Source organism: Ornithodoros turicata, chromosome 8 (assembly GCF_037126465.1).
Source record: "Ornithodoros turicata isolate Travis chromosome 8, ASM3712646v1, whole genome shotgun sequence".
Lineage (NCBI taxonomy): Eukaryota > Metazoa > Arthropoda > Arachnida > Ixodida > Argasidae > Ornithodoros > Ornithodoros turicata.
The window spans coordinates 32858676-32871740 of NC_088208.1; the positions used below are offsets into that span (position 1 = coordinate 32858676).

The 13065-nt window shown below is 47.6% G+C and overlaps 1 protein-coding gene across 2 annotated transcripts in view; it reads left to right on the forward strand.

The window, feature by feature from the left end:
• LOC135367032 (reversion-inducing cysteine-rich protein with Kazal motifs-like) overlaps positions 1 to 13065 on the forward strand; it is a 50834-nt gene that overhangs the window by 23761 nt on the left and 14008 nt on the right. For both annotated transcript variants that reach the window (XM_064600094.1, XM_064600095.1), the window contains exon 4: positions 11863 to 11899. In XM_064600094.1, coding sequence (XP_064456164.1) covers positions 11863 to 11899 — 37 coding nt within the window. The remainder of the gene's footprint in view (positions 1 to 11862; positions 11900 to 13065) is intronic.

A 13065-nucleotide genomic window follows, 5' to 3' on the forward strand; every position in this document is an offset into this window, starting at 1 on the left:
CTCTCGGCACCACGTGCTCAAAACAAACACAGCGCAGCGGGTGCCCGCTCTATGGATTGATTTATGAAATTTCGGACAATCCATCTGTCTTCCAACTCTTCAGAGGAGAAAGCGACTCAAGAAGGACAAAAAAAAAAAGGAAAGACAAGTTGTGGGACCAACCACCGAGGAGACGTGCTGGGTTCTATTTTGAAACGCTGTAGACGGGGGAATGGCTTCTGTCCAAGGTCAATCCGCTGCTGACCACCTCGTCGTGCACCAGGCTTTTGAAGAAACAACGTGCATATATCGAAGTGCGTATACAATGCTGGAAACTATGGCAGTATTTGTGCCGTTGTTGATGTTGATGAAGCTTCGTAGAATACCAGCGGCATGGCCGAGCTCGCACTCGTTGATGGTAGCCAAGGTCGTGCTGAAGACTGAGAGGTGGCGGGTTTGAATCCTACCACCGGCTGTGCTGCCTGAGATTTTTCCTGGGTTTCCCGAAGACTTTCCACACGAATGTATGCACAGTTCCCCCTGAAGACGGCCCAGGACGCATACTAACCCCTCCTCCTTCCTGCTGTCCTCTTTCCATCTGTCCACATCTGTACGCCGCTCGTAGCCACAGTTGCTTCGCGGCGCTAACACTGAATTTAAAAAAAAAGCTTCGTGCAGATGGCGTGCTGCACTGATCAGCGTCGTTCTCGTGTCTCTTTCTGTCCCGTTCTGAAGTTGCGCTGTTTATATCATGTGTACCGCATTCATCCTTACGCTGATGTTGCTCCATCTAGAGCGAGTTGCTCCATCTACCGGTGAACTCAGGAACTCTCCGAGCCCCTCCACGCAACCCCTAACACCCCCGCCTCCAAATACCTGCTAGAAAGACCAAAAAAGCCAGCAAATATGGGTATCACCCCCCACGAAATTGTCAACACAACCCCGAGATGAAGCATATTAAAGCTTTAATTTAGAAATCTGGGCTTTTGAACATCTGGGATCTTCATCCCAGATGAAGATCCTCCAATGCGCAAATCCCTGGGTGAACCACGTTGTCATTGAATCAACGAGAACATCCACACAAAAGCCAACGCTGGTTCCAACTGGAAGAAAAAAATAAACTAAAGAATGAACGCGTGACTTCGAGCTGTCACCCACTGATGGACGTATATACGGGGAACCACTCGTTGCAGAGCAAACATTAAACGACAGTTCATACTGTGCAGACCTCGCTTCAAATGAACACTGTGAACGCGCGACGTCGGTGTGTGCATTCCCTCATCGGTAACAAGTTCAACACACCCGGGATCCTACGTGTGCAGGACAAATATAACGCCTGTCCCGCTTCACGGCGAGACTACAAAGAAAGAAAAAAAAAACAGCACTCGGCCACCCACAGGCAAAGAGAGCAGCCGCCGACAGCGTTCACCTCGTACGTCTTTCGCCTATACTCGATGCACTCGTTTTGTCTCCGTGCCGAAGCATTTCGTATATTATAGCAAACAGCCGCTAATACGAATTCCGACGTTCGCAATACGGCCCCGATGATGATGTATCGGCATGCGGCGCGGCTCACGATCGATAAGACATACCCAGTTATGTCGAATCATCGTAGAAATATAGAAGTAACGTTTGATTGGGGATATTATGCTTTCGGGAACGTTAACAGGTATGGTTCTCGTGATCATGCAGTGCATTAGCGGTACGACAGGAAAGCTATATCGCGCAGTAAATATTGAGTCGCATCGAGGAACTTTATAAATAACGCGAATTACATGTACTACATGGAATGTGTGCTGCGCACAGTCCATCTGCCTTTCTTGTGTTTGTCTTGTGTTTGTCGGTCGGTGTACTGTATTCGCTAGCCTTGAGCGGAATGCAAAAATTATATTTGGTATTACGGTTACCAAATGATTACGGAGTTTTATTTTCATTGATTTCTTTTATTTATTATTTTTTTATTATTATTCTTTAAAAGCTAAAAGCTCTTTCGAGGAGCAAGACTAATACGCGATCGTATGGCCGAATTTGAGAACACGAACTTCCTTTTTAGTTGTTGTTTAGTTGTTTCGCTGCGATTGTGTTGTGGTAAACTAAAGCGTCGTTTATCGTGACGGACCAAACAGTAAGGCAACACGATTATAGGATGAGGTATTTTCGTGCTTCATGGCACAAGAGACGATTAGGATACGGCGGCGTTTCTAGTGCAGTCTTCGTTTGAAGAATCGTAGCAGTGATGTGGCGTAAGAAGAACTTCGGCAATTTTCTGTGAGCTTAGACTTTCCTATTATTGAAGAATATGTAACTCAGGGATGTCTCTAACCCCTTCCGTTCTCCCCCCCCCCCTGTCTCCCACTCCTTCCTGCCTGCGCTAACGCGGAATTAAAAAAAAAAAAAACACTTCCGTTCTTCACCACAGCTTCACCTGCACTATAGCTTCTGTTCTTGTTTGTTTTTCACAATAAGCAGAGTGAGATCGGCAACCCTTGATAGAAAAAGACGAATGAGACTCATGATCACAGGAATGTCTAGCAGGCTGTGAAGTGCTGGCTACATCTGCCTCCATCTTCTTTGGAAGCCGCACACTTATCATGCGCCCACTTGCTCATTACTGACACCCCACATGTCACCCGTCTATAGTCCTCTATTGAAAGCAGCAGGTCGTGAAACTATCGTAACAGTAACCTAATGGCACGCAAGACAGATATATGTGCGATACACTCTCACATTCAGCTGTCGTTAATGCAAATGAAATAGCGCCCTCGGAGTATTTACCAGAAACTGACACTCAGCATGCCGTAAAAGTGATTACGATGCGAAGCCAAACAACCGCGTACTATATGCTTCGATATAATGGCTGTATTTATATTAGAATGTCGTGCCATGCGGAAGATGTTGGTGCTCAGCCTGTCCTTCGTCGCTTGTGGAAGAAACGTCCAATACGAAAACAGATCCGACGAGAAAGAAGATCCACTGAGGTCACGTGACCGGGGGGAGTACATCCAACAGGAAAGAAGATCTCTCTCGATGGATCGTCATTCGCATTGGATCTTTCTTTTCCTTTTCCTGAACTCCAGGACACCTTTTGCTCTTAACTGAAACACGGCCACTGACATGCCACGCGGAGTGCGCTCCGTGACTCGTGGGACGACTTCGTTACTGCAGTCGGCTAGTGGCCCCTCCCAGCAGTAGCCTCACTCGGGATTTCAACGTGGCATTGTATGAAACGAATTACAACTACATAGACACGACTCTGCCTTCAACGTTGTTTTGCACATAAATTCTACGCTGGCGTGCCAAGCCCAATATTGACAGCGAGAAGTTATCTGTTTATTTACATAAAGTTAGAGTTATATTGCCCGAGAACGCGCCGCTTGCTTGCGGCGCACGAACGTCGGAATGTAAACAAAGAACTGCGAGCAAAACGTTTCACAGTAAACACGCCGTACATGGTTGACGTTGCTAGGGTTGGAACGCGGTTATAGCAAAGAAAAAAATCCCCGCGATACGATAGGTATAGATTCAGGGCTCACGTCGGGAACCCCTAGTCCAAACCCACTTCTTCGGAACAGAAGTGCAGAGACCTGCGCAACGTGCGATTAGCTGTGCACTTTGCAGTCGGTATGATATAATTCATCTTACGAGCGTTGACTGTTGGGTTAGTTGGTATATAACTCCGAAAATGGCTCGCTCCTGTTGCTGTCTCTCCTGTGTTCGTCGTTTATGCGCTACGCCTTTTCGAACAAGCGATCTACAACCGAAACTCGTTAATATTACCACGACCGTTCCCGCGGATTTTGGTCATAAAGCCAATTGTCATATAACGAACAGGCGCGTGTTAAACGAGTCGTACCATGCCGTGTACGTAAGCTTCAAAAAGGTAGAAAATTAAGGAAGCTGGTAACAGAACACGAACAATGAGGCATTTAAAAAGAACGTATAGCACTGTATTTTCATTTATTTTTTTATTGGAAAAAGTCCGATTAAGTCGTTTGCTTAGTGCAATTATCAATCTGAGGCATATCTGCTTCTTCATTCCGGAAGTCGGCTCTGTTCCTTTGAGCTTCTTCTCACACATGGTCGATGAATGCCGTATATCTGGTCACTGACCGTATGACCACAATGACTAAGGACTAAGCACGTCACCACGAAAGTCACCAGTCACCCCGAAAGCGTTTTGGCCGTTATAGGTCAAGAGAACCACCGGTTCAGTGACCAAATGTCATAGTAACGAAGGTAAAATACACGTGCTCGCCCTTAGCTGTGCCGAAAATACCGGTCATTGTTATATAAATGAAATATATTAATAAACAAGAGTTACATGCGGAGTCCATTGGGAGGGAACGATTCCCGAGAAAAAGAGTAATAAAGCGTGGATGTCGTATTAACGAGTGTCACATTAACGAGTGTCATATTAACGAGGTTCGACTAACTCATAACCTACCTGGTCCCTGTCTCCTCGTCCGGTTCCGAAACTCATCAAGCTCCAGGAGCTGCTACTGTGGTCGCAGTTACACCACCTAGCTCGCGTACTGTTCCACACGGCCAGTACATACATATCCCGTTCCCAAGTAAAATGCTCTATGCGGGAATGCATCGCATCGAAGCGCGAACTGCGAAGTTTCCGCTCACTTACACGTCGCTAAAAACGGCGACAGAAACGCAAGGCGACGGAACCGTGTCACGCTCAAAAGGAACGCGCTATAGGATGTCACCATTATTCTCCTTCGCGAAAGCTCTGGAGAGCGGAAATAGAAACATCGCCTTGAGCTTCTTGCTGGGAAATCCCTCTTCGTTTTGACCCGTCGACGTAAAACTTTCACCGGCACGTTTAAACTGTTCCTGCGCTCCTGTGTGGAGTGCGCAATGGTTATGGACGGATCGCGTGCACACACTAACATTGTCGCAGACTCGTTCTCACGCTGCGAATGCTCGCATCCAAGCATCGCTTGTTTGCGCACCATAACTGCATGGGTTGGACGTGGCCTTACATCGATTACGTCGTATGTACGCACGCAGGTTATTTATGTCCAGGTCACATTATCAGTGTAACAGGTCACATTAAGAGTTGTCGCAGACTTGTTCTCACACTGCGAATGCTCGCATCCAAGCATCGTTTGTTTGCGTACTATAACAGCATGAGTTGGACGTGGCCTTACATCGATTACGTCGTTTGTATGCACGCAGGCTATTATTTATGTCAAGGTCACGGCGTTCCCGCACCAATGACCGATTTCAGTTGCTGAGAACGTAGTCTTCTTAGTGGTGTTCGCAGGAGTATAGCGTGTAGCGCCGCATACAAATTGTTTACTGTGTATTCGATAATGTTGAAGTCTATAGCGTGAGTACAATTATCGATGGCGCTTGGGCAAAATTGTAACTGGCTCGTCTCGTTTTGGTGGCAACGCAACCACTTACCCAACGGCGAGTTTTAAAAAGAGGGTGCACAGGGCTAAGGCCCCAAGGAAATAAGGAGCCGTCACTAAGCATTGCGCAAAGCACTGTTATGTGCTCTGGGCATGCGCGGTGACGACCCCTTATTTCTTTGCTCCCCCAAATCGCCTTGGGTACCCAACTAAAACCTCTAACACTCCCTGTTCGGGTGTGCATTCCCTTAGCCACGACAAGTTGGAGCACAATGAGTTGTTGAAGAATATGTACCGCATCATGACTGTCTCGCTTGTCACTGTTGAAGCGTGATATGCCGAGACTTTGTTGTTGTTGATGTTTTTTGTGTGTGTTTGCACCGCGGAGCAACTGTAGCTGTGGGCGGTGTATAAACATGCACACAAAGAGACAACAACAACGATAGATTATCACGATGAGATGGGATGTTTCACAAAGAGAACGCCAGAAAGGAGTGAGTGGTGGTAGTGCTGAAAGGGCTCCCCGTTGTCGGCCTCACAGAGGTGAGCAACGTCACGGCTGACGCCCTGGGGGAATGAGCGTCCTGGGCAGACTTCTAATGGGAACTCGTCCGGAGTGGGTGAAAAGGGTGAAAACGAAACACACTCGAATAATAATAAACTTGAATATGAATAGTTAAGAACTTGAAATTACGCATAAACTTTTAAATCCAACGCTGATTTTGCAGAACAACTGCCCCACAGCGTGCCAAACGCCGTATTTCAATCGCTGGCACACATTCTCCAAACGCTCAGGACAAACAGAAGCAATCGAAAGTACCCGCCCATGCAATTGACCGCACCTTACTTGGCTTCCTCGGCGCATGCGACGCCGTAAGCGCAACCACGCCTATGGGACACTCCATCACGCAAGTGCACGCGTGACAGCGGCAACTCTCTCTCTCTTGGGCGCGTGCATGTTCTCGGAGGTGCCCGCTGAAGCGGAAACGAAAACAGCCACCCCGCATCCGACACTTGGCTAATGCGCTCCAGCTTAGCATGCGTTCGTGCGTCCGACCCTGTCACAACACCGCAAAGAGTTCAATGAAAGTACCTCGGTGTGCGCAGTTAACGCATGCGGCACCGCGCCTCCGGGTGAGAGTTCGAATTAACGAGAAGGAACAGGGTCATTCGTGGAATCGCCAATTTTTCGTTTTTTTTTTTTTTTTTCGTAGTAATTGCTAACATATGTTCCGTTCCTACTTCAATTAAGACAGATGTCTCTCCTCGTGGCTGTATGGAAATCCATAGTGAGCAGGGATTTCCCTACACCACCCCCTCTGCATTTTTGCACCCCCCCCCCCCTGATTTTTCTCAGGTGACCCCACCCAGCTCGACCACCAAAACGTTCTGGTAGAGAGTCCGGTGCAGCGAATTACATCCTGTACTGTAAAACTTGGGCTGTAGGACCACAGTCATGCAGGTGATCGTACCATGCATTTGTACAATCTGTGTGCTAGGTATTCATTGAGCTTCGTGAGACAAGGTGCTAGTCTTTGTTCGTCGTGTGATTATGCATCTTAATGTTGAAATGCCGTTCATAATGAATCTGTATTCTAATGTACTGCGTTCTAACGTAGTAACATGTAGAAAGAAAACGGGAAAGCTCTGCAGAGGTGTCACCATTGTTCCACGATTCTTTCCATGTCTAAGAAAATTCCTTAAGTGCAACCTTCACCAAGCATACCCCCCCCCCCCCTTGAAAGCTCGGCACCCCCCAGCAGTGAATTTCTGGGGAAATCACTGATAGTGAGCAGCAACCTTGAAACGCAGAAAGAAAAGCGCGCTGTTCTGAGCCGTGAAAGAACATTGCATCCATGAAGAAAAAAATCAGCTGGAAAGATGAAGAACGGGACACAACGACACAGAACCACTGCTATCTCGCAATTAACAGGTTTATAATGACCGGAGAAACTTAGATACACATACAGAGATATTGATATATACAAATATAGACAGCACAGATATCGCGTGAAACGATAAATATGTGTTGACTGTCTCTCGTTGTGTATATCTAAGTTTACGAGGTCATCATAAGGGTGTTACTTGCCAGCAAGCAGTCGTCCTGTATAGAGTCACTAAATAAGCTACGCTTCAGAGTATCGACACTGAGTTCCGAGAGCGAGCATGCGCCATCTTGTTTCCGCGCGCGCGCGCGCGCACTGCGCACGTTAGCTCACGATGCCATCTATCGTGCGCGGATGAAATGTTCCTTTCGTTTGCAAGCAGCAGTTGACGGCCTCGAGCTCACCTTGACATCTCCGGGACGCTCTGGTGGATAATACATGGATTATCGCATAAACCCCACACACGGTTCTCTATCCCACAGGGAGCATTATGCTAGCCGTCTTTGATCCTAAAATGGGAATGGTACCGGTGTGCTGCGGAAACAAGATGGCGCTCGTGCTCTCCCTAGGACCTCAGTGTCGATACTCTGAAGCGAAGCTTATTTAGTGACTCTAGTCCTGTATGCTGTGTCCCTTTGTTCATTTTCCCCAATCTGCTTTTTTTTTATCTTTATTTATTCATTCCTCGATGTGTTCTCCCCCGCTGCTGCACCAAACGTAGTCTGTAATCCGCAACTGTCTACCTTAGGGGTGCTCCAACTCATTTGGGGCACGGGATGCCCCAACGACACGAATTTAAGGAGGGGGAAATGAATGATTTGACCTCATACAGACATGCCGTAACCTTGCTGCTACATATCGGGAAAAGAGTATGTTGGACCATGCACATACAGGGAGTCTCAAATAACATGCACCAAGATACATAGATAAGATAGATATAGATATATATATAAGATATAGATAAGACATATAGATAAGAAAAAAGACTGGGCGGTCTAGGCTCATTAAACCACGTGAATGCTGTTAGCGGTCGTGTATCCCAGTCGCCAGTACTTTTTCATTGTGTCTAATTGATTAATTAAATGAGAGCTAAATGCTAAAATAATGTTTTGAGTGCCGAAGTGTCAATTTGAAAGTTGCGGAGCGCCTTGAGAAACACCTGACCGATGTGCTTAAACCAAATTATGTTTCGGTTTGTCTTATTTATTTATTGAATTTATTTATTTATTCGTACTCTTTTCAAACAGGGAGTGTCCGCTCACTGAATAAAGTGGTTCTCCTTCCCTGTATTTGCCTACATCAAAAACGTATGTCCGTCGTGCTATATGCACTGCACTATACTCTGCCGTATATCACTGGGGGTAGCAGTAATCTGTGTTGGTTCATCTTCATCATCATTGTTGCTTCATCATCTTCGTTCAAGATGCTACGGCATTCTCGTAATCGTCCCTAGTCCAAGGACAGCGCGGCAGAAACATGAGACTGTCTTATGCGCCAGTCGGAATCTGCTCACACCAAAACGAGCAGACTAAGTGATACCCGATGTCACCCGTCTTCTCTCTCCCCCCGTTCCTTCCTTCCGCTCCTGAAATTCACACTCATCAGTCTCGGAGTCACCCCTCGTCTCAGGGATCTCCCCCATAACGTGCACAGTAACAAGCGACTATTTCCTCCCGCGCCCGCATTTCAGCACATTTTTACCTTCAATCTGTTACAGGGGCGCTGAAGATGTACGAGAGGGGTTCTTAGTCAATGTTTACGCTCCAAGGCGCCACGTGTCAGTTTTAGCGCGTATGCTTCGAATGACAAATTGAGGAAAGTAATATATTAAACCGCAAAGGCTGCACCTCGCCTAATGGATGCGGTGTGAGGTCACTAAACACGCAGCAGGGTAAATACGTTCACTGATTCATCACTCAAGAATTTTTCACACCCGCCAGAGGATGAACTCAGAGTTAAAGTTTGGACTTGTGTTTCCTTGATGTACAGAAGCTATTTACCCGACTTCAGTTTGTAAACAAGAGGGTGCGCATGCGCATGTAGCAGACGTCGCTGGTGGGCAAAAGGGACTAGGAAACCCCATTGTGTTTACCGCGTATTTGCCGTTTCTGTCCCGCGTAGCAGCGCCATGCCTTTAATAACGAGAGAAAACAAACTGACTTGATGCATAATATAAAACCTCATGTATCGCCCCAATGGGCTCTTTGAGGTATTTACATAAATAAATAAATAAACCCCGAGACTAGGGAACACGAAGGGACACACACAACACGAGACTTCGTGTTGTGTCGGTGACTTCGTGTTCTCTAGTATCGTGGTTTTACATTATGCATCAACTTCACCAGCTCGCTTGCTTGTTAGCCATTGTGACTCGATCACGCAATTTTTGCCCATTAAACAGGGCAGAACCACCACGCTATTTCTTGTGTACGCAAAGGCGACAGCGTACACGATATACTAAGACTAACTAATGTTAGCTGCGCTCGCTTCAACTTCTAACCTCATGCCCCGTTCGTCTTTAATGGCTCCTTCTAGGCGTTTAATGCTTAAATAAAACCAAGCCACGATTTCCATAATGCACGGCCATGATGTTTGAGTAGCTGCCTGAATCTATTTGCGAGCTTCGCGTCAACACCCGTTTAGCGCATGATATCACGCACATATACATATGGCATTTCAAATCTGGGAACCACAGCAGCTACCCTTCACCTGATGTGTAGCCGAAGGCAAGGGAACATATATTTTTGAAAGAAGTGAGGGAAACGGCTTCCCTCTCTTTCGGTTACCGTACTAGTGCTCCCACATAGAGCTCGCTACGTCTCATTACACTCCTAAACGGCCTTGCCCTAGGAAAAAAGCTGGTTCGCATTAGGCAGAATGTCGTCTCAATGTGGGGAATTTTTAACCATCCTGCTAACGGAATGTCCCTCTACACACAGCTACGCGTCTGATTTGAACGCCCGGTGATACGACGCGTTTTATGCGTGGAAGACAAGATATAAAATCTCGGTCATGGTTTTAGCGTCCTGCATCAGTCGACTCCCAAGCAGCACAATGTACTGAAAGTCGAGCGCAATAGCGGTGGACGGTATGTGTCTTATCGATCTTCTTTAGTTTCACGAGTGTGTTCAAGGCCTTTCACCTACCCGTCCTACCCCCCCTTTGCACTCGACTTTCAGTACATTGTGCTGCCTGGGCTGTGAAGGCAGTTATCGCAAAGCGTTAGATATGGCGTCTAAAGCCCGATTCACACTGCTGGGTTTATTGTTGCGCTTGTGTGTTACGTCCGCTGATAGCTAATCATTGCAAAGCAACATCCTTCAGGATGGAACGAAGGTATGACGTTTCGAGGGATATCCTAAGCACAGGAATCACCACACGGAATTCCCAAAACCCTGCCCGTCCTCTGTGTATGAAAAAAAAAAGGCGGGGGACGTTGGGCCCGGCCCTTCTCCGGCAGCTTGAAAACCCTCCGCGTATGCTAGGACTTCTATTTAAAATATATCTTTGCTCCTACATTTACGAGGCAAAACGGTGGTCGCCGGCCAGTGGTAATCACATCATCGAGCGCTTCCGCAGATTAAACGCCACCGTGAAGAAATGGCGCCAGAACATACAATGTGGCCTTCACTGCGCGTCTGCTATACTGATTGATATCCCAATGTCTCTTTGGTCCACGTGAATCAGGCCCATAATACTGGGGTAGTACATTGAGTGCTATTTGACAGCTTACGTAGTACGTTCTCTCTCTTCCCGTACCTTTACGGCCGAACGCGTAGGTAATATGCAAATCACGTGCGACTGATTTAACCGGACCGAGCTCGTGACACAGCAGATGTGGATCACCTGATGCGTCCTCTTGTCGTCTCTGTTTTTATTGTCATTATAATGCCCTGGGCAGTCGACATAATAACCATTATCCGGCGTAAAAGCGTGAACCGTAATCAAGGCGGATATGAATCTTAATGTTCCTTTTAATTGGTTGGCTGCGCGGCGAAAATGGAGCTGGTTGCCAAAATTACGTGGACACGGAACAGCGTACACCGTGCGTTGCGAATATACCCCAGGACGCACATAAATTTCTACCCAGTGCACGGCTTGAAAGGGGTACTGCGTCTTCGTTGATGGTAAACGACGCATAAAGAATGACACTAATTTGGGTATCAAGTAGGAAGATAAGCAGCAACCTGCACCAGCGACCTGGGCACACAATGTGAGACCCATAAAAAATGTGCGAGAAGGAAATGCAACTTGTTTCGTACAGCTTGGAACAAAAGTTTACGGAACACGCGAGCCACGTACTTTTTCTTTGGTGCGACACCCTAGCGGCTGCCGGAATCGGGTGAGTGCACTGTTTCGAAGGGGTGGACGGATGCGCTGTTAGCGACACACAGTGGTGGTTCCAGTGTCGCTTATGCGTGCCCGGGAAGTACAAGTTACCGCTGTGTGTCGCTCACATCGCACCCTTCCACCCCTCCGAAACAGTGGACTCACCCGGTTCCGGCAGCCGCTAGGGTGTCGCACCGAAGAAAAAGTACGTGGCTCGCGTGTTTCGTAAACTTTTGTCCCAACCTGTACGCGTCCGTGATGTGTTTAACTCTACAATTATTTCACTCTCTTTCTCGTTACAGGTTGAATTCTGGTCTTGTATCAACGATACCCTGAATGGTAAGCACCTCTGTGCATGCTACTCACCACATGCAGAATGGTCTGTGCCGCGAGCACCATAAAAGCATCACGTGTAGTGAACAAAAGAAGCACCGGTTTGGGGAAACACTACGTACACACACCGAAGGCAAACGCAAACTAAAGCTCGCAAGGGGCATCGCGAGTCGTAACTGAAACGAGACGCCACCTGGAGATAACAGAAAGCCACATCATGCTGTATCGTCGGTAGCTGCTCAGGGACGTGCCGACCCCAAGGTGTGATATCGACGCTGGCGCGATAAGTCCTTCTTTTGTGATGAAGTGGCTGTTTCGACGTTCGCATTCGAATTTCTGCCGTGCATATAGCTCAGCATTTCGGACTTTCGAAACTCACGATCACAATCATCTGATAAGGAGTGAGTTCGGGCCCTGCTACAAACTAACGTGAAGGTCGACATGGCGTATCGGTGAGCCCGATCGTGCCGCATATTAGTGCACTCACCAGATAATATCACACTTGTAAACCCGGCAGATGTGATGTTATGCGGTGAGTGCACTAATATGCGGCATGATCGGGCTCACCGATACGCCATGTCGACCTTCACATGAGTTCGTAGCAGGGCCCGAACTCACGCCTTATCAGATGATTATGATCGTGAGTTTCGAAGGCCCGAAACGCCGAGCTATGGGTCCCAGTGACCCATAGCTCGGACCCAGTCCCACGGGTCCCAGTGCCACGGCAGTGCCGTGGCACTGGGACCCGTGGACCAAGCCGCCTGCAACATAATTTTTCTGCCACCTGTCCGGTAAAAAGCAAGCAGGAGGCACGTTATATCCCGAATTTGCCACATCAAATAAGGCAAATTTTGTGGCGCGTTGCCGTTTCGGAGGCACTAGCCGCTGAACTGCACGTATAGCTACAGGCTGGTGGGTGGCACTGGTGTTTGTTCAACAACTTGCCGTCGACAAATGGCAATAACGATCGTACCCCTTCTTCAGCTATACTGAGAGAAAAAATGAGTAGTTTTAGTTTCTTTTTTTTTTTTTGGGGGGGGGGGGGGGTAGATGTATTGCCACAACCGTTGCTCACTTTCTGGACTAAATGCACGGTAGCTTCGCGATCATCTCAGGGACATTTGCCGTGTTGGGGATTAAAGTTTGGCGCCTGGCAGAAATTGCAATCTGGG